The following is a 21,159-nucleotide window of genomic DNA, read 5'->3' on the forward strand; positions in this document are numbered from 1 at the left end:
AATAGAAATGCCTTCTTGTGAGCGAGCTACTTCGAGACCCAAGAAATAACGCATCTGGCCTAAGTCTTTTAGCTTGAATTCCTGAGCAAGAAAAGATTTGACAGCCAGCACTGTTGAATCTTTGTTTCTCACTAACAAGAAATCATCCACTTAAACAAGAAGAGCAAGAAAACCATCTGAGTTTGATTTTACAAACAATGTTGGATCAAAGGGCGACTGAGTGAAACCATGTTGTAGGAGAACACCAGAGAATTTGTGAAACCATTGGCGAGAAGCCTGTTTTAAACCGTATAAAGACTTGACAAGCCGACAAACAGGTTTCTCTGGCAAAGTCTCCCCCTGTCATGGAGTGTATCCCTGTGGCAAGGTCATATAAATTTCTTCCTCCAAATCACCATGGAGAAAAGTATTTGTGACATCCATCTGATTAATGCTCCAATTGTGAATGGCAGCTAAAGCCAATATTAATCTGACAGTAGTGAGCTTAGCCACAGGACTAAAAGTATCAATATAGTCAACACCTTCTTGTTGTGTATAACCCTTGGCAACCAACCTAGCTTTATAGCGTTCAATGGAGCCATCAGATTTATACTTTATTTTATAAACCCATTTACAACCAATGGCATGTTTGCCATCAGGTAAAGAACGAATCACCCAAGTTGATGTACTCACAAGAGCATCCAACTCCATGTTCATTGCATCAAGCCAATGTTGCAACAGCACTGCCTCTTTGAAGGTATTTGGTTCTTTTTCAGCAATTATGGCAAAGCAGAACAGATGATACTCAGGAGAGAGTTTATCGTAGGACAAAGAAGCAGAGAGAGGATGAGCAGTAGCATGAGAAGAAGAAGAAGAAGAAGGAAAAGAATGTTTTGTGGTAATGTTAGAACAATGGTACTGTGAAAGATAACTAGGAGCATGTGTTTCTCTTCGTGGCCTAAGAGTGTTTTCCATACCATTCCGAGCTTGATCAGAGTTTAAAGTGTTTAATGGAGTAGAGGATCATGATGGTGTGTCGACTGGAACAGTGTTTGACTCAGTGACAGGATTAACTTCAGGCCTAGTAACAGAGAAATCATCATATATATATTAATGCGTTTGATTTTCATGAAATGAATGCAGCACATCATCAAAGAAACTAAGTCCTGGTGTTGTTGTTTTATCAATAAAGGGAAAAATTGTTTCATGGAAATTAACATTATGAGTAACGGAAACAACATTTGATTCAAGATCCAAGACTTTATATCCTTTAAAACCAGGTTCATAGCCAATAAACGCACATGCTCTAGCTCTTTCAGTAAACTTATTCTTATCATGTGAATGTGTAGATTCATAACACAAACAACCAAACACTTTTCGAAAAGAATAATCAGGAAGTTTCTTATACAAGATTTCAAAGGGTATTTGATCATGCAAAACAGGTGTAGGTGTTCTATTTATCAAGAAAGCAGCTGTAGAAACACATTCTAGCTAGTAGGCAAGAGGAATGTTAGATTGAAAATAAAGTGATCTTGCAACATTTAGAAGATGCTGATGTTTTCTTTCAACAACAGAATTCTCTTGAGGAGTATATGCGCATGAATGATAATGAAAGATGCCAAGTTTTGAAAGTAAATCAGTGAATTGAAGTTCAGGAGCATTGTCAGATCGAATGCTCTTAACTTGTACTCCAAACTGAGTATTAACTAGGTTTAGAAAGGATGGAAATATATTTGTAACATCACTTTTAAGTTGAAGAAAATAGATCCAAGTGAACCGAGAGCAATCATCAACAATGGTAAGAAAATAACGAAATCCTTTTGCTGATGTAACATGGAAAGGACCCCAAATATCAATGTGAATCAGAGAGAAAGGTTCCTCAGAAATTTTTTTATTATTTGAATCAAAAGACAACCGTTTTTGTTTTGACAATATGACAAACTTTACAATGAAATTCTGAAAGTTTCTGACGAATATTTAAATTTGAAGACAAAGTTTGAACTCTTGAAATAGATGGATGACCAATACGCTGATGCCAAAGCTCAGGATAAACAGCACTGAAAGCTACATGATGATTTGTATCAGGAAGGCGTTGATGGTGTAAGAGATAAAGATCATTGTATTGATCCCCTTCACCAATCATCCATTCCTGAGTATGATCCTGAATGAAACAAGAATCATGATAAAAATGCACAGATAAATTTTTGTTTGTTTTCGTTAATGAACTAACACTAATGAGATTTAAATGGAAAGAAGGAACAAAGAAAACAGGATGAAGAATAAGACTATCACTAAGTTTTACTATTCCAGCAGTGTGAATGGGTATTGTGATATTGTTTGGGAGAGTAATATTAGTGTGATCAACTTGGTAGACATTAGAGAACATCCTAAGGTCACAACAAATATGACAACTAGCTCCAGTATCGAGAATCCAGATAGTACTTGGTAAAGTAAGGCATGTTTCGAAAGCAGAAATATAGTGAGAAGGTAAAAGTGATTTACCTTGAGCTGAAATAGAATCGTGATGCTGTGAGACATGCGTTGAACGTATGACTTGATACGGAGAACCTTGAAGTTGTCTATTCAATTGAGTAACCAGCTGAGTTATCTGTTCCCCACCATGAGATCTACTGACAGGAGTAAAGGTTCTTCCAGATTGCACCATGTTAACAGAATGATTTATCATTGGAGAAGTTCCATTATTAAAGCTAGTAGAATGTTGTCCAACAGGAGTAGAGTTTCCACACGAAGATTGTCTAGAGGATTGGTAAGAAATGCCATTATAAAAGATAGCATGATTTTGTGGAATCTGAACTTGTGGACCTTGTTCTGTAGGTTGAGGATAAATCATTTGTTCGGAGGGCTGAGAATACACCATATGAACTCCATTATGTGGTGTGAGATTCCCTTTAGACTTGTCTGCACTGTAGCTAGAGTTTGGAGGTACTTTGTATCCAGGAGGGTATCCATGGAGCTTGTAACAGCGTGCTATTGTGTGACCAAGCAACCCACAGTGAGTGCAGAGAGGACGAGGTCTTCCTTGTTGAAATCCTCTCTGTTTCTGATAATTGACGGAAGCTTGATACACAGGGGACTCTGGTACAGGCAGTGGAGAAGTCAAACACCTCTGTTGCTCATCTTGAGAAATGAAGTTAAAGATTTTGGTGAATTCTGGAAGTGGATCCATCATGAGTATTTGACGGCGAGCTTGAGTAAATGACTCATTCAAACGCATCAAGAACCTGACAATGTTACGCCTCTCATATAACTGAATCCATCGATCGTTACATCCACAAGTGCATCCGCCACATCTACAGGTAGGTAACTCTTCAAAATTCTTCAATTCTTCCCATAGAGTGGTAGTTTTAGTATAATAAGAACTGAGATCTAAAGATCCTTGATGTAAGCGATCGAGTTGATCTTGAACACTATAGATCTTAGACAAATTGCTTTGCTTAAATCTCCCTTCTAGATTCAACCACAAGAGATGTGCATCATCAAAATAAACTGTTCCAGATCCTATTTCCTTCGAGACTGAGTTCGAAATCCAGTTACATACCATGTCGTTGCAGCGAGTCCAAGATCCAGAATCTGAGCTTGTTGAATTTGGTTTAACGATTGTTCCATCAACGAATCCAAGCTTGTTTTTCGCATTAAGAGCTTTTATGATCGAGCGACGCCAAGTGTGGTAGTTGGATTCTCCAGTAAGCTTGTCGAGGACCAGGTTCACGCCGGACGTGAAGAAATAACGTATTCTCGTAAGGATCAGAGCTCCCAGCAGCTGGATTAGTCATCGCTAAGGCGGATCTAAGATTTTGAACGGAGGAAGAGCACGATCGGAATGAAACGCGATCGGAAAAAAAAAGAGAAGTTGAGCTATCAAATTGAAGAGAATGAAACAAAGATTCAGAAAAAGAAAAAGAACAAGAGGATCAAATGAAAAATTGAGCTTGCGAAAGAAGATGAATGAAGCGAGCTCGAAGAAAAGCTCTGATACCATTTCAGCTTTCTGTAACTAACTTTTCTTAGCTTATATAATGCTTCATTAAAGATTTAATCAGGAAATATTACAGCTTAAATAGTATCACCCTAAACCAAAACAATAGTAAACTAAGATAGTAAATAACTGAAAGTATATAACCGACATTACATATTCTGATATAACTCAAACCATCTGGGCTTATTATTTTCTAGCTTCTTACTTTTTTATATATAAAATGAGTTAAATGAGACGGATATGCGGCCCAGTTGCCAACCCTAACTCAAACCATCAACACTCATATGAAAAACTAAGTACATTCATAATATTGATATTTACAATTTGCATACTATTAAACTACTAATTTTAAATAATTAAAATTTTCACATAAAAAATAATAATTTTAGTCATTTAATCTGTTACTTTATTACAAAAAGAAAACACTACAAACTGAAATTATATAATAATAAAAAATTGAAAATCTGTAAAATTGCATTAACGTCAGCAAGCGTCTATATGTGAAGTAGGGGGGGGGGGGTGTTGGTGGTGGTGTGTCTTTCCAACTATCTTGCTTTTGTGGCAGACGTAATTTATATTCGTAACCTTGAGAAGAGTTTGGTAGCTCTGGAGAAATCCATGGAAGTACTTAAGGCAAAGCGAGAAGATGTGTTAAGAAGGGTGCAGGGAGGAAGGAAAAGGCTTAACGAAGTCAAGGTATGGCTTACGAGTGTTCAGACCTCCAAGAAAACATACCATTGACAAGTATTGCAGGTGAATTCGTTAGGTGTAGGCCAAAACTAGTTGTTTTGGATCTGTCTAAGAATTTGCGTCTTGATTTATAAAGAACATTGATTGCAAGACTACCTGCTTGTCGCCAAAGGTTGAATAAACTAATGCATCTGTATCTAGCGAGGGTACAACAAGTCTTTGGAGTATGATGGGATATCAAATTTGTCGCGCTTAAGAACAATAACGTTACGATATTGCAATAAAGATCTTGTTTCATTTGACGGAAGCTTGAAGGAATCGCTTCTCTTGAAAGTTCTAACCATTAAAATCTAGTCAAGATCGGTTTTGGAGAAACTTTTTTTTTCTGTGGCATGTTGTGGAGATGTATTCAAAAGATAGTCTAGAGCATCTAGAGATTTTTTTAGATGTGCAAACTGTACATGGTAAGCAGAAAAAGATGGTTCTATAATTTTTTATTGGTTAAAGTATTATGAAATTGAATTATTTTTAAAAAAATGTAACTCATTTGATTAAAATATAAATATAATTAAGTATAACCTATGAATAATTGTTTTTTTCTTTAAGTGAAGTTTTGTGAATAGAGTTTCTAACTCCACCAACAATTAGAACTTTAAACTGCATGCAACTTCTAATAACATTAATTAACTTGAAAAAAATAAAAGGGCCAAAGGATATGCATCATGCATAAAAAAAGAAATTTCTTCTGTGGAAGAGATTACAGATGTCCACACAAAAACACAACTCATTCAATTATCACAATCACAATCACAATATTCACAAATGACAAATTCACAATCATTCATGTAGCATAACAACAACACGTACGTGCACATCCTAACACTAAACATATTCATTACTGCGTATATAACAACTCAAGGAATTACACACATACTTAGTACTTGCCTCCGCCAGTTTACATCTGAGCTTATTATTTTCTAGCATCTTACTTTCTTATATGTCTATAGATTCTTGTTTCCCACATTTATATTGCTGTGAAATTTAATAATTTTTGATTCATCCCTAATTATTATTCAAGTATATCACTCACTTGTTAACTTAATAAAAATATCTTTAATTAAAAGCTCAACGACTATGTGATGGAAATTAATTAGAGTTAACACTTAACATTAGCTTGGTTAAAAAAAAACATTAGTTTGGTTATATAATTTTTGCATGGGGTTGGTCTATAAAACGTAAAATATTTTTGATATAAAACGAGTTAAATGAGATGGATATACGGCCAAGTTGCCAACCCTAAACCCAAACCATCAACACATATGAAAAACTAAGTAACTACATTAAATTTTCATAATATGGACAAAAAATGTAATATTGATATTTACAATTTGCATAACTATCAAACTACTACTTTTAAATAACTAAAATTTTCACATGAAAAAAAAAAGAAAGTTTACACATAGAACAAACAAGAAGTAATCAAGAACTATTTCTTTAATCATTTAATCCGTTACTTTATTTCAAAAAGAAAACACTACTAAGTGAAATTATATAATAAGAAAAAATTGAAAATCTGTACAATTGCATTAACGTCAGCAAGCGTCTATTTGTGAAGTGCAGGATGGGGGGTGGGGGGGGGGGGGGTGTGTGTCTTTCCAACTATCTTGCGATCAAGTGTTGAACCGTGCCGTTAGCTGCTTTTGTGGCAGAGGTAATTTATATTCGTAACCTTGAGAAGAATTTGGTGGCTCTGGAGTAATCCATGGAAGACTTAGATGTGTTAAAGAAGGGTGCAGGGAGGAAGGCACAGGTCTACAAAGGCTTAACGAAGTCCAGGTATGGCTTACGAGTGTTCAGACCTCCAAGAAAACATACCATTGACAAGTATTGCAGGTGAATTCGTTAGGTGTAGGCCAAAACTAGTTGTTTTGGATCTGTCTAAGAATTTGCGTATTGATTTATAAAGAACATTGATTGCGAGACTACCTGCTTGTCGCCAAAGGTTGAAAAAACTAATACATTTGTATTTAGCGAGGGTACAACAAGTCTTCGGAGTATCGATGGGATATCAAATTTATCGCGCTTAAGAACATTAACGTTACGATATTGCAATAAAGATCTTGAAGGAATTGCTTCACTTGAACGCTTAGACGAAGTTAACCATTGAAATCAAGTCAAGATCGGTTTTGGAGAAACTGTTTTTTCTCTGGCATGTTGTGGAAGTGTATTCAAAAGGTAGTTTATCAAAGACATTTGGGACGAATCTATCGATGTATTGACTTTTACGACTAATCTCCGTAGCCCCAGTGGTCCATACTTCCCAAACTTCACAAAAGACAAAGCACGAAAATTGAAAACATTATAGACATTAAGTGCACATTGTTGGCCTAACCGACAAAAGCATACATAAAGAACAAGTCCTTACATACTAAATTAAAGCCGAGACACAGTACTCATGGCTTTGACATGGTGAAAAGAAGCATGAGTGAATCCTAAAGAAATTGAGAAGCCATAGTAGTAGTAACAAATGCGTTAAGTAGAGGACAGGTTGAGGTTATTACTTGAATCTTGCATTTGGCCGGTTAGACCTTCTCTAGGAACGTTTCGTAGTGTACTATGAGTTTATTTTAGGTTCGGCATTGTCTCAAGAAAGTACACGACTTGCTCCATCATTCTGTCCATGTCTCAAAGATCTTTGAAGGCAAGACGACCCTCATCCAGAGTAACGCGTAAATCAAGATCGTTAACCCCCACGTCGCAGCACGTTTAATAACCATTCAGTGACATCATCGCAACGAACAACGCCATGGTCACACATAAGAGAGAACTTGTTAACAGTGGAATCCAAAAACTCTATTCACGAAACCTAAAACCCCAACGAATCATCTGAAACCTTTCTTTCTCTGTAGTCATACGTCGTCGTACAAGTTGTCTGGTTTTTTTTTTTTTTTTCATGTGACAAAAAAACAATTTTTTTTTATTATTTACAAAAAAGGAATGTTATTTTCAAAGTAATAATAATTCAGAAAAACATAATTAAAAAAGAAAAAAGTTAAATATTTAGAATGTATATGTTAATTCAAGGAATTTACTTAATTATATTATTATGCATTTTACTAAAATTCATTATATGTGAAAAAAAGAAGTTCTTGAACGACAAAACAATGCATTTTGGGATGTTTTCTATATTTTTATTTTATTTTCTTAAACATCAAAAGCTAGTTTTCCTATCCATTGATAGCCTTTGATGTTTAAAAAAATAAAATATTATAGAAAATTTTCATTTTTTTTTTTAATTTTCGACAAAGCTATAGAAGTTTACATTTATGATAAATTGGTGTACATTACAAACAAACATTTATGGTAACAAGAATTTTTTAGTTATTGCTATTTTTGTCTTTGCTTTTGTGATATAAATATGTGTACGCACGCCAAAATAAACACACAAACACTCAAAGAGAGATAGACAAAAGACACAAAGGACATCATCACCATGTCAGAGAGACAGATTGTTAAGAAGATTTATGCAAATTTTGAGAACGACGGTGGTGCTGCTGCTGTTATTAGACAAGGCATTACCAAGTGAGTTTGCTTTTTTTATTGTTCATCAATTGTCTAACGTATAATGGCTTCTTCACCTTCAAGTTTCATTTAATTTTCTTGTTGCATGGTTAATTCAGGACAAACCATGAGTTATTGGACCCGTTCGTCTCGCTTTCTGAACTTTCCTGTAACATTCTTTTTACTTCCCCAATGTGTGAATTAAATTTTTGATTTTTTATGTTTACTTATTGTTTGTTCTGATTTGCTCTGTTTCTTGATTCAGTTTCACCTCCTGGTGGATTCAGAGATCATCCTCACAGAGGTCAAATTCACGCCTATTTTTTTCAGTTTTTTCTACGTACATCTGCTTAATTCCTCTAGTCTCTAATTTTTCTGATGTAATTGGATCAACTGTGTACACAGGTTTTGAAAGTGTGACATACATGTTGCAGGTGAGAACATATATCTTCAGCCATGATTTAAGCCAATAATAAAAAGCCTTTTTTACTTTTGCTTACTTGGATATCGATTTAACTTGTACAATATAGGGAGGCCTCATTCACCAAGACTGTAATGGTCATAGAGGTACAATCCAAGAAGGAGATGTTCAGGTGAAACAACAATAAACATAATTAAAAATACTCTTACTACTAAGCTTTCTTGTTGCATCCTTTTGATTTTGGTTATTATATTGCAGTGGACGACAGCAGGAAGAGGAATCATTCATTCTGAAATGCCTCAAGAAGAAGTTAACAGTCTCATTCAACTCTGGATCAACCTCCCTTACAGTCAAAAGATGTACAAAGAAAATTCTTCATGACAAAAGATTCTAGTTATATTCATCTTTTTCAATGTTTTAAGATCTGTTTTGTTTGGTTTATGACAGGATCTGGCCAAAAAACCGAGAAATACCGAATTCATATATTCCGAGAGCATGGGACAATGGAGTAGAGGTCAAAATCATAGCCGGAGAGTCGATGGGAGTCAAGTCTCCTTTCTACACAGAAACACCAATCATGTTCCTTGACGTTACGCTCGACCCAGGAGCTCAAACCCTCCAGACCATTCCAGAGTCATGGACTGCTTTCGCCTACCTTCTAGAAGGCGATGAAGGCGTGTTTAGCTCCTCGGACTCTTCCACAGTAGAAGCACACAATGTTGTGGTATTTGGAAGAGGGGATCAAGTTAGCGTGAAGAATACATCAAGCTCTAGGCCGTTGAGGTTCTTGTTGATTGCAGGGGAACCCATCGGCGAGCCTGTGGTTCAGCACGGGCCATTTGTGATGAACTCGCAGGCTGACATTGATATGACAATTGACGACTATCGCAATGCCAAGAATGGCTTTGAGATGGCTAAGTCTTGGAGGTCACAGTGAAGAGTTTGAAGCAATAACCAGAGACATGCACTTATATTTATTAGGTTTTTTTATCTTATCGCACACCGTTTTAATTATACATTCTATTTCTATATCTTACCATTGTCACGTAATAACAAAACACATGCTACGTTTTTAATAAATTGATTAACTATAGTTCAACTTCTTTCAGATTCACAATACATGTTTTATGATTTGAAGCTTAATTTTCTTTTTCGTCTTAGTGAACCAATATTTTTACTAGGATTAAAGAATAACTTTTCACAAAAGACAATGTCAAAAACCTTATTCCATATAAAAGGTTTTCCTATTTCTGAAGTTGTGTAGGCTTACGATTACAATATTTAATCTAATACCAAAGTATGGAAATAACCCAAATATACAACATTTATATGTTAATTACACAAATGAGCTCTGGCTCATAATACCCTCCCCCCCTCCCTCCCGCACAAGCTGGAGTATGAAGATCACGAATACCCAGTTTGAGAAAAAACTCATCGAACTCATTGCGACCAAGAACCTTCGTAAGAATATCAGCCAACTGAACCTTAGTCGAAACATGCTGAGGAGCAATAACACCTTTAACAATCTCATCTCGAATAAAATGACAGTCTGACTCAATATGTTTCGTCCTTTCATGAAAAACAGGATTTTTACTCATGTGAATAGCAGCCTCATTCTCGCAATGAAGTGGCACCGGAGCAGAACAATCAACACCCATGGAGAAAAGAACCTTCCGCAACCACAAAATCTCACACACAGTCTCTGACATGGCACGGTACTCTGCTTCAGCCAAAGAACGAGAGACGACATCCTGTTTCCGTGTCTTCCAAGAAATCGGAGATCCTCCCAATTGAATAAACCAGGCAGTTAGTGATCGCCGTTGCAATGGACAATTGTTATAATCAGCATCACACAAAGCCGAGAGACGAAGAACAGTACCAGCTCAGAGTAAAATACCCTGACTCGGATTACCCTTGAGGTAACATACAACACGAGAAGCTGCCTACCAATGTTCCACCTTCGGAGCAATCATGAACTGAGACAAAATATGGATTGCATAGGAGAGATCCAGTCGAGTAACAGCCAGATAAATGAGACGACCAACTAAACGTCGATAGCGAAAAGGATCAGGCAACAACTCACCATCTACTGTAGCCAAATGATGATTTTGTTCTATCGGATGAGACACCGGTTTGGCGCCAAGTAAACCCGTGTCGGACATAATATCAAGCGTGTACTTGCGTTGAGAGAGATACATACCTGTCGAATTTCGAGCAACTTCAATACCCAAAAAATACTTAGAGATACCAAGACCCTTCATATGAAAACAAGAACTTAAGTATTATTTAAAATCAGTGATGACCATAGATGAGCTCCCGGTAACAATAAGATCATCAACATAGACAAGGAAATGAATTCGACGATCATCGGCAGCAAATGTGAACAAAGAGTAGTCCTTTAATCTTTGAGTGAAACCATAGTCCTTAAGAGCAGTAGAAAGCTTTGAAAACCAGCAACGAGGCGCCTGTTTTAGACCGTAAAGAGAATTGTGTAAACGGCAGACTTGAGTTTTATCAGGTGTACGGAAACCCGAAGGAGGACGAATGAACACTTCTTCTTCCAAATCACCATGAAGAAAAGCATTATGGACATCCATTTGATGCACTTCTCAATCTTGAGAAACCGCAACTTCCAAAAAGGACCGCAACGTCGTCATCTTACAAACAGGTGCAAAAGTCTCCTTATAATCCAGACCCTCAGTCTGATTATTACCGATGATATATCATGGTTTTTAGGTGGTTTTAGCCATGATATAAGTCTTATTTATAGACTCTTTTTGGTATTTTTAGAGTCTTTTGAGTCTTTATAGGATTTAGCATGGATGGGAGCAAAATAGGAGGATTTGGAGCAAATTCAAGCATTGAGGCTAAGCTGTGAAGTTGGGAGACAAGTTCAGAGACTTGCATCGGTCGATGGAAGTGATGGTGTCGATTGATGCATCATCCAGCAGAAGAATCGGAAGTTTTCCCACAAGTTTTGAAGATTTACAAAGTTGCCCCAAAGTCTTCCATATTTGCATCATTAGTCTCTGAACGTTTTTAGGAATATAAATAGGATTTTTGGATCATTGTTTAGACCTAAGTTATTTTCAAATTTTATTTTCTGCTATCTTTTGAGAGAGAGACCTAGAGAGCTTTTTGGGAGAGACAAGAACTCAGCCCTGTTGAGAGAAGCTTTTCTAAACTCCTTTGTTCTTCTCTTTTGAATTTAATGATATCTATTTTATCCATGGTTTTTGTTTCATTAATCATGTCTGAGTAGATCTCTTGTTAGGTTCAGGGTTTTTCATAGGGTTTTTATGATTTATTAGATCTATTATTTTTAGGATTCTTTATCTTTCTAGATCTTCATCTTAGGTTGTTCTTCATATTAATTCTTGATTGATCACCTAGAGTTAATACCTAGGAAAATAAATTGATATGAGAATATAATTGATTTTCCTGATAACCTTTTGACGAGCAAAATTACTTTCTGCAAAGAGATTTGATTTAGTGATTTTGTGAACAATCTAAACTTGTTTTTAAAGCTGATTTATTACCTAGAATTTTGCAAAGAGATTTGGATTTTATGATTTTAAATTTAGATAATATTTGCAGTTAGAACTGATTTATTTTACAAAAGAGTTTAGAGTTCTAGATCTGATCTTAATTGCTTGAATCCTAATTTATTGATTGATTTAATATTTCATAAATTCCTGACAAAATCCCTAGGCCTAGCTTTTTAATTCCCTGAGTTTACAACACTTTTTAAATTTTGTTTCTGCATTGTTTTTAAATTAATATTTTGATTTAGCATAATTAAAAGATTATTAAATCTATTGTGTGATCTAGAGTCCTTGTGGATATGATCCCTAAATACTACAATGATCTCTTAATTTGAGAGAGTAGCTCTAGGGTAAATTTGAGCATATCAACCGAGAACAACAAGTCGAGCCTTGTAACGCTCAAGCGTTCCATCAGATCGGTATTTCAAAGTAAACACCCATTTGCAACCAAGAGCTTTCTTCCCTGGAGGCAAAGTTTCAACCGTCCATGTACCTTGGTCTTCAAGAGCAATGATTTCAACACGAACTGCTTCACGCCAATTTTCATCTTCGAAAGCCGCAACATATGTGCGAGGAATAACACCAGCAGTTATCGCAGCAAGAAACGCACGATGATGGACCGAGAACTGAGAACAATCAACATAAGAGTCAAGCGGATACCAACTAGATTCAAATAAAACATCATCATGCTCCAAATGAGTCGTGTTAGTCACATAACAATCAAGACGTTTAGACTTAAACTTTGGACGACATCCTCTTCCCATAGGAACAGCATCCTCATCATCATCAACAGAAGAGATAATACACTCATAAGTCTCAGCAGAGACATCGGGAGATACAGGGGATGTCGGAGAAAGAGAAACCTCACTCTCCGGTAAAGACGGCGTAGGACTCACAGGAGGAGATGCCGGAGAAGAGACATCCGGTATAATAGGATCAGTTGTGATCCCCGAGACCTCAACCCGAGGACTATCAGCCAACGCAGTAGGCAGAGTCGGAACCAAAACCCGCGCAAAAAAAATCATCCTCGTCGTCCGGTATATGAGGACGAGGAGTCAATGTAGTCAATGGGATAGGAGACTCCAAAGGAACCTCAGCAAAAGGATATTCATTCTCAAGAAACACAACATCACGAGATGTAGAAATCGCACCATTCTCAAGATCATATATCTTCCAACCCTTCTTCCCGTAAGGGTAACCAAGAAAAACAGAACGATTGCTCCGAGAAGCAAACTTATCGCCGCCATGACGTTGATTATGAGCATAGCATAACCAACCAAACACGCGTAAATGATTCATAAGCGGTGGTCTGTTGTAGAGTATCTCGAAAGGAGTCTTACCTTGTAAAACCACCGTAGGCGTTCTATTAATTAAATAACCTGCCGTAAGAACACAATAGCTCCAAAACTCCACCGGAAGGTGAGCCTGAAACCGCAAAGCCCGTGCAACATTAAGGATGTGTCGATGCTTCCGTTCGACTCTCCCGTTCTGTTGTGGTGTACCAACACAAGAAGTCTCGTGAATTATGCCTCTCTCGCGGAAAAAACCACCGAGACTCAGAAACTCGGATCCATTATCACTTCTAATAGTTTTTACTTGCTTGGCGAACTGCCGTTCAACCATAGAAATGTAGTCACGCAAAGTAGAAGCAGTATGAGACTTGTTTGGCAACAAATAAAGCCACACAGCACGAGAATAATCATCAACAATGGTGAGAAAAAATCGAGAGCCACAGATTGTCGTTGTCCGATACGAACCCCATAAATCACAATGAACTAGATCAAAAACCGCAGAATTTTTATTATTGCTAATGGAAAAGAGTCTCGTGTTTGCTTGGAACGAATACAAACGTCACATGTTTTGGAATCAAAAACATTACTACAACTACTAGAATCGGAAAACTGCATCAGCTCCATGGTCGTGGACGAGGGGTGTCCCAAACGACGGTGCCATACATCCTTAGGTTGCTGATCCAAAGCTCGTGTCACCGCTGTAAAAGCCATCCCTCGGTAAAAATACAGACCATTGTCTTGTTCACCCGCTCCAATCACCGTCTGTGTGATGCGGTCCTGAACAACACAAATCTTATCAGATATCTGAAAGATACAGCTCCTATCTCTAGTTATGTGAGAAACCGATATAAGATGACATTGCAACCCATCAACAAAAAAACACATTCAGTAACCGAAGATGAGACCCAAGAGAAATCTTCCCTTTCTTAGTCGAAATAGTGAACCGACCATCCGGCAATTTGATGAACATAGGTGCCATACCACAAACATCCAAGAGAAAATCAAGACTACCCGTCATGTGATTCGATGCACCGGTGTCAATGATCCAAGATTCAATGAAAAACTTACCCGAAAGGTGATCATTAGTACTAGCATTCCTTGTATTCAGCATATCCTTTAGCTTTATCCACTCTTGATCACTCAAACCACTAAACCCCACACGATCTGCCTCCATGATCGATGTAGAGCCCACAAACGCCGGTGACGAAGTCGTGACATGATGGACTTGTGGCGTCTCAACACGCTTTGGAGGAATAGTTGCCACCCGACGATCGACAGTGGAAGTGCCAGGACCACCTGGCAGAATGTTGGGCAGTTTAGAACGTGGCCGATCGCCCCACCACCATGGATAACCGATCTTGCGAAAACAATGATCAGCTAAATGGCCTTTCCGTCCACAGCTCGTACATAACGCAGACGGATCACGCAATTGTGATGACGTAGCCATACGAGCAGCACTTTGAACAGCGAAACTAGCTCCTTCATTTCGTGCTTCCAACAATCGACGAGCGCACTTAGATTCCTCATCTTGCGAGACAACCTGATATGCCTCATCAACAGATGGAAGTGGGTCACAGGAAAGAAGAGAAGACTTGACAGTCCCAAACAGACTTTCATCAAGCCCCATCAAAAATTGATGCAGCTTATCTTCTTCCCGTTCTTTCGCAATTTCTTAAACCGTCTTGGCACGTTGAAGATCCGCAAGACTCGTCCATAGCTTGGTCAGCTTTCCATAATATGCCTCAACAGCCGATCCTTTTTGCTGACAATTTGCCAACTCAGTTTTAATACGTTGTACACTCTGTCCATTCTTCACAGAAAACCGCTTTCATGATGAGACAAAGAGCTGCTCAAATCCGGTGCTACCGTGAGTCTGATCCAAGAGACCACCATTGCATTATTTGCCCACCAGTCTTCAAGATCATCAGAATCATCATTAGGTTGAGGGATAGTACCATCCACAAAACCAAATTTCTTTCTTGCCCGTAAAGCAAGTCGAAGATTCATTGCCCACTCATCATAGTTAGGGCCACGAAGTTGTGGTTGTGAAATCACAGACCCGGGATTACCTCCAGCAGAGAGATCATACGGATCGATCCGACGCCGTGCCGACTCAACCCGTGCCTTGGATCTGAAAGACAGAGAAGAACTCATCTTAGAAACAGAGTCTTCCTCTGACATGATTTAAGATATGTATACCGACAGAATGATCAAGTATACTAAGGTCAAGGAAAAGAGAAAACAAAAACGAAGATTTAAGCTTTAACAAGTATGGGTATAGAGGATCGAAGAACCTAAAATTTTAGGTTTAGCTCTGATACCATGTCAAAAACCTTATTCGGTATAAAAGGTTTTCTTATTTCTCAAGTTGTGTAGACAATGCCTTATATACGATTACAATATTTAACCTAATACCAAAGTATGGAAATAACCCAAATATACAACATTTATATGTTAATTACACAAATGAGCCCTGGCTCATAATAGACAAAGCAAAGCTTATACAGAAAATTAACTGAAAAAAAAAGACATTAAAAAGACATTAAGCTCGCATATAATTCTATAGTATAATAATAATTTCATGAATAAATTAGTAACTATATAAATAATTAATATAATTGTAATTTCTTATCTATTTTTGTTAATGAAAAAGTATTTCACAAGAATATTTATTTAAATTTAAAGTTCAAGTTTTGATGTACATATTTTTATGCATAACTAAAAACACTATTTATTTATTAATATTTTTTTGCTTTATGACATATATGAACTTATTTTTATTTATTTGTTATTTCTAGTCATGATTATTTATTGTATAATTTATAAATTTTTTTATTAATCAATCATGAAAGCGGATTTTAAGGTGTCCTGCATCATTTATGGAGTTATCTACAACATAGTGCGTTTTCCATTTTATCAGGCATGAAAAAAAATAAACTTGATTGGTGTAGTTATTATGGATTTCTTTTTTTGGAAATATGTCCAGCTTATTTAGGTCACCATTCATGGTTTAAATGGCGTACGAAGGAGTGTTATTAATGAACTTGATATCTTACTCTCTATAATCATTGCTCACATCTTGTCAATATTATTGTATATTTTTATTTATTGGTAGCATGCATAAAGCTGAATTCCCACTAAAGCTGAAATCCTTTTGTCCCGCTTATTTAGGTCACCATTCATGGCCTTAGAGGAAACTACCACATTCTATATAAAACTTTTCTAAAATACCACATTTGAAATATCTTTTTTAACCTACCACAAATCAACTTTTGTCAGATAATAGAAAGACGAAACTGTCCCGGTAGAGAGATAAACTTTCTTGTTTTTGATTTGACATGGGACCTAGAATGACATGAATTAAAAAAATATAAAAATAAATAAAAGAAAAAATTGACGATGGAGATATTTATCTGTTTTTTTTTTGGACCAAAGGACAAATCATTATTGTCCGTGAGATTTGTTAAAATAACATAAGACGGTGGACAAAATTTGGTTCTGTGGACAATGTGTGCTTCATAGACAAGTTGAGGAGTACAAACTTGTCCATTAGCTTAAAGTACTTCAGTACATAGATAAATAAAGGACTACTTGTCCATCTTTTGTGCGAGTTTAAAACTGGTCCACCGAGTTACTACAAAAGTTGTCTACAAATTTTTTTGTGAATCATCTAGTGCATGAAAAAATTAATAGAGGAAAAATAGAAGTTTTGGGCAAGTGTAAAACTTGTCTATCGAGTAAATAAAGTATTGTCTTTGTAAATAACTTGTCGATGACAAGATTAATAGTGGACAACCTGGTGCATTTAATTGGTCCATCAGCTGAATCCCCTAATTCAAATCGTCTATCAAATGAACATAGTTATGATTGGTCTACTATAAAGAGACAAATTTCATATTAGAACAAGTCTAAAAAGAGACCTCAACACAAGGTAAGCTGGAATCGCCATCAAGGTGATCCAATATAGTCAAATTCCAATCCAAGAGCAAGAAAATTTTTAATCCTTGCTTGTGCTCCAAACAAATCGGTCTTGCAAGGAGGAGAGGAAGACTCGCCGGCGACGAATGGTTAGATCTGGTAATGAATGTAAGACTGACGACAAAACTAAAGGCAAAGACCAAGAGATAAATATGAGGAGGCGATCTGGCGGTTCCGGTTGGTCCGGCAAAAGAGCTCCAACGATGACGGTGGCAAGAAGAGCTCCGGTTGTCCTTTGGTTCTGTGGGTGTAAATTTTTTGGAAAGAAAAATTAAAACATATGACAGGAAAAGAGGTTTTTTTGTGTTTCGATTTTGTGAATTTGGAGAGATATGAAGACCATTAATGGAAGAAGGAAGAGATAAGTGTTAGTTCGTTCACTTTATTTTGGAATTGGTCTGACACAAAAGTTGAAAAAGCAAAACAAAAAACAAAATCGAAATTCTTTTTTTTTTTAATAAAAAATAATAATAATAAGGGTTGTTTTAGTCTTTCACTATTATGCTTGTGGTATTACTGGAAATGAGTTAGTAAATGTGGTAGAATCGTTGAGTTTGGTTTTGGAATACGGTATAATTGTTGAAAAAACTCTTTCCTCTATGTCTATTCCCTCAACCATTTAAATATTAATATTTACCTATGTCCAATAATCTAGTTAGTTGGTTCTCTCTATATATCTGCAAATATAAATTGGTCACATAATAAGTACTACTAGTCTACCACTCTCTGAGATTTTGGTGGGATCGCTGTGACTAGACTACCGGTTCAAACTCAATTGGTTCACAGTAATTGTTTTTTCCATCCATTACACTACTAAACTCAACCATATTTAATCATTACAAAGCACATATATATATTTTTCTAAAAACATTTGGCTGAAAAAGCAGTGAACGTTAAAATGGGTGAATTTATTTTTTTTCTTCATGATTTATGCTTGTATTTAATTTAGGGAAATTGGCAATAGTAACTAAGAAAAAAAACCCAAAATTTAATAACTAACTACTCAACCATATACCTAATATATTTTCTATACAATATACAATATATACCATATTAACCCTACTATATCCACCCTTACCACCACCAACCACACTCCTCTCTACTTCCTAACAACCACCTCTACCACCATCACACCACCTCCAACCACTGGACCATCGCCGAAAAACTGCCAGAAAACCATCGAAGTACCCCGGAAACCGCTGGAAATCGCCAGAAAACACCGGAACTCCGTCAAAAACCACCGGAAAACCACCGGAGCACCGCCGAAACACTGCCGGACCACCAACACCGCCATCCACCCCTATCCACCACTACCCTTAAACCATAAAACCTAAAATTGTAATTTACCTTACCCTTGATCCTAATTTTTTCTAATTTTTTCAAATAGATGGTTATATTATTTGTTAGTTTTTCTTTTTGGTTATTCAGCAAATTCACCCTTTAATTTATCGGAATCAGCTTTTTTTTTTGCAAACTCTGAATCAGCATATAAACTATTTAATATTATAAATTAAAATTGTAATAAAGTAAGGACACCAAAATTATTAATTATGTTATAAAATATAATTGTGATTAATCCATCACAAGACACATGTCATGACACTTGTTCATGTAATATTACACAACACACCACTTGTCTTTTGTAGTTCACCACTTCATTACCAACTGTATAAGTGTGTGACTCATGTCTTTTGGAGTTCACTATAAATAAGGTGTTGTAAGAAGAGTGAGATAATAGAAATTGTTTTTTAATCAAAAAAAGTCTCTCTCACTCTCGTGGCTTCTCCTCCCTCTCTCACTTTATTATTTCTTGATCTCTTTACAAAGTATTACAAACACATTAACTGTTTTGTAGTTATAGTTTACTTCACGTTATCAGCACGAACGACTCTCGATCTGGTTACAAGTTTGAGCATAAGCGATTTGCGATCCGTCATAAGTTTGAGGTAACATTTAAGTTATGTTAAATTTGTTTAAATTTAATTTAATTTAATTAGTTTATATGCATATTACTATATGTATTATTTATAGAGTAAAAAAAAAACTATACATTCATTCTTGATCTAATGGTAGGCTATGCCTCCTTGATCATTTTGATCTACATTCTTGATTTAATGGTAGGTTCTGCCTCCTTGATCATATGTTCAGATCTATATATTTTAAATCATATGGAAGGCTATGCCTACTAAAATGATTGTTTTAATTTATGAATATATTTTATAGCTTATAATTTTGTTTTATAGTTTATATTTATTGCTAAAACAAGATTTTACAAAATTATTTCATAAAATTTTACATTTAACAAATTGTCTTATTATTTATATAGTAATCATGTCAAACTTGGCAAATCTTGAATTCGCCGCCCTTGATGTCTCTGGAAAAAATTATATGACATGGGCATTAGATGTAAAATTCTATCTAAAAGGGAATGGGCTTCTCAAAACCCTTGATCCGTCAGAAACGGGTTTAGAAGAGGAAAAAGCAAGAACCACGATGTTCTTGCGTCACCATCTCCATGATGGTTTAAAAAATGAATACATCACGAGAGAAAATCCTGCAGATCTCTGGATCGCGCTCAAGGATAGGTTTGATCACCAAAAGTATGTGATCTTACCAAAAGCCAAACATGAATGGCTAAACCTGAGGTTTCAGGATTACAAAAGTGTAAGTGAGTACAATTCCGCTTTGTTCGGGATCACTTCAAGGATGGCTCTCTGCGGAGAAGAAGTTTCTGATTATGATATGATCGAGAAAACATTCCAAACTTTCCATCCTTCAAATGTACTCTGCAGCAACAATATCGAGAAAGTGGGTATACTTGATATTCTGAATTGATGCAAGTTCTGCATGTTGTTGAACAAAATAATGAGCTCGTGATGATAAATCTTCAAACCCGTCCAACTGGATCAGCTCCACTTTCAGAAGTGAATGTTGCTACATCCAGCTATAATAATTGGCAAGGACGAGGACGTGGAAGCGGACGTGGTCGAGGCCGTGGTCATGGTCGTGGAGAAGGTCGTGGACAAGGAAAAGGAAGAGGTTTCTCTCCTAATGACTTCAACGCAAGAAAAACCAATAAGCATCTTCAAATCAATAATGTTGGTCGCCTTATAAAGAAACAAGGTGAAAGTACTTGTTATAGATGCGGCATGAAAGGACATTGGTATCAGACCTGTCGTATTCCAAAACATTTGGCCGATCTGTACCAAGCATCCCAAAAGGCAAAAGAAAGGGATGTTGAGACCAACCTCATCTATGATGAAGCTGGACCTTCTTTCCATGGCCTAAACGATGAACCCCATCTTGATATAGCAGATTTTCTCGCTGGTAATGAAAACAGAAAATCATGCGAATATGGCCGATATGCCATGATATGCTTTGTCATAGTTTGATATGTACTTAATGTTTATAAAATATCTTTTTGGATAACAGTTTTATTATAATATATAATAAGCTTTTTTGTAAGACTTTCTGTTATTTTATTAATGTTTATTTTATAAATATTTTATTTCAGAAAATGTTAAATTTTGAGATTGAGGATGGAGATATGTGTCTAGCAGACAGTGCTACGACGCACTCAATACTTAAAGAGAAAAAATATTTCTCCTCTCTCAAAATAAAAGACTTCGCTAGAAGCGTGAGCACTATATGTGGTAATGCAAAGATTAGTATAGGCTCTAGAAAAGCCAATTTTTC

General features: G+C 36.3%; 3 protein-coding genes and 1 pseudogene across 3 annotated transcripts; 3 read left to right on the forward strand and 1 right to left on the reverse strand.

Moving 5' to 3' along the window:
• Nucleotides 1-2,111: 2,111 nt before the first annotated feature.
• LOC147940182 (uncharacterized) lies at nt 2,112-3,773 on the reverse strand (annotated as a pseudogene).
• Nucleotides 3,774-8,108: 4,335 nt separating this feature from the next.
• LOC147940183 (putative pirin-like protein At3g59260) lies at nt 8,109-9,741 on the forward strand. The gene is made up of 7 exons (XM_087463191.1): nt 8,109-8,248; nt 8,347-8,396; nt 8,493-8,531; nt 8,633-8,661; nt 8,758-8,820; nt 8,907-9,007; nt 9,096-9,741. Exons 1-7 carry the CDS (start codon nt 8,160-8,162, stop codon nt 9,583-9,585), a joined length of 861 nt encoding a protein of 286 aa, XP_087319317.1. The 5' UTR covers nt 8,109-8,159; the 3' UTR covers nt 9,586-9,741.
• Nucleotides 9,742-19,794: 10,053 nt separating this feature from the next.
• Nucleotides 19,795-20,298, forward strand: LOC147940184 (uncharacterized). Its single transcript, XM_087461188.1, has one exon. The coding sequence runs from the start codon at nt 19,795-19,797 to the stop codon at nt 20,296-20,298; it is 504 nt and encodes a 167-aa protein (XP_087317314.1).
• LOC147940185 (uncharacterized) lies at nt 20,298-20,855 on the forward strand. Its single transcript, XM_087461189.1, has one exon. The coding sequence runs from the start codon at nt 20,298-20,300 to the stop codon at nt 20,853-20,855; it is 558 nt and encodes a 185-aa protein (XP_087317315.1).
• Nucleotides 20,856-21,159: the final 304 nt, after the last annotated feature.

Source organism: Camelina sativa, chromosome 8 (genome assembly GCF_030686135.1).
Source record: "Camelina sativa cultivar CO46 ecotype springtype chromosome 8, ASM3068613v1".
Taxonomy (NCBI): Eukaryota; Viridiplantae; Streptophyta; class Magnoliopsida; order Brassicales; family Brassicaceae; genus Camelina; species Camelina sativa.

What these genes read in the sequence shown, in the direction of transcription:
- LOC147940184 (XM_087461188.1), top strand. Translation starts at nt 19,795, where the DNA reads ATGTCAAACTTGGCAAATCTTGAATTCGCCGCCCTTGATGTCTCTGGA.
- LOC147940185 (XM_087461189.1), top strand. Translation starts at nt 20,298, where the DNA reads ATGCAAGTTCTGCATGTTGTTGAACAAAATAATGAGCTCGTGATGATA.
- LOC147940183 (XM_087463191.1), top strand. Translation starts at nt 8,160, where the DNA reads ATGTCAGAGAGACAGATTGTTAAGAAGATTTATGCAAATTTTGAGAAC. An exon ending in ATTAGACAAGGCATTACCAA is followed by an intron (nt 8,249 to 8,346) that starts GTGAGTTTGCTT and finishes TGGTTAATTCAG; the next exon opens with GACAAACCATGAGTTATTGG. An exon ending in CAGAGATCATCCTCACAGAG is followed by an intron (nt 8,532 to 8,632) that starts GTCAAATTCACG and finishes CTGTGTACACAG; the next exon opens with GTTTTGAAAGTGTGACATAC.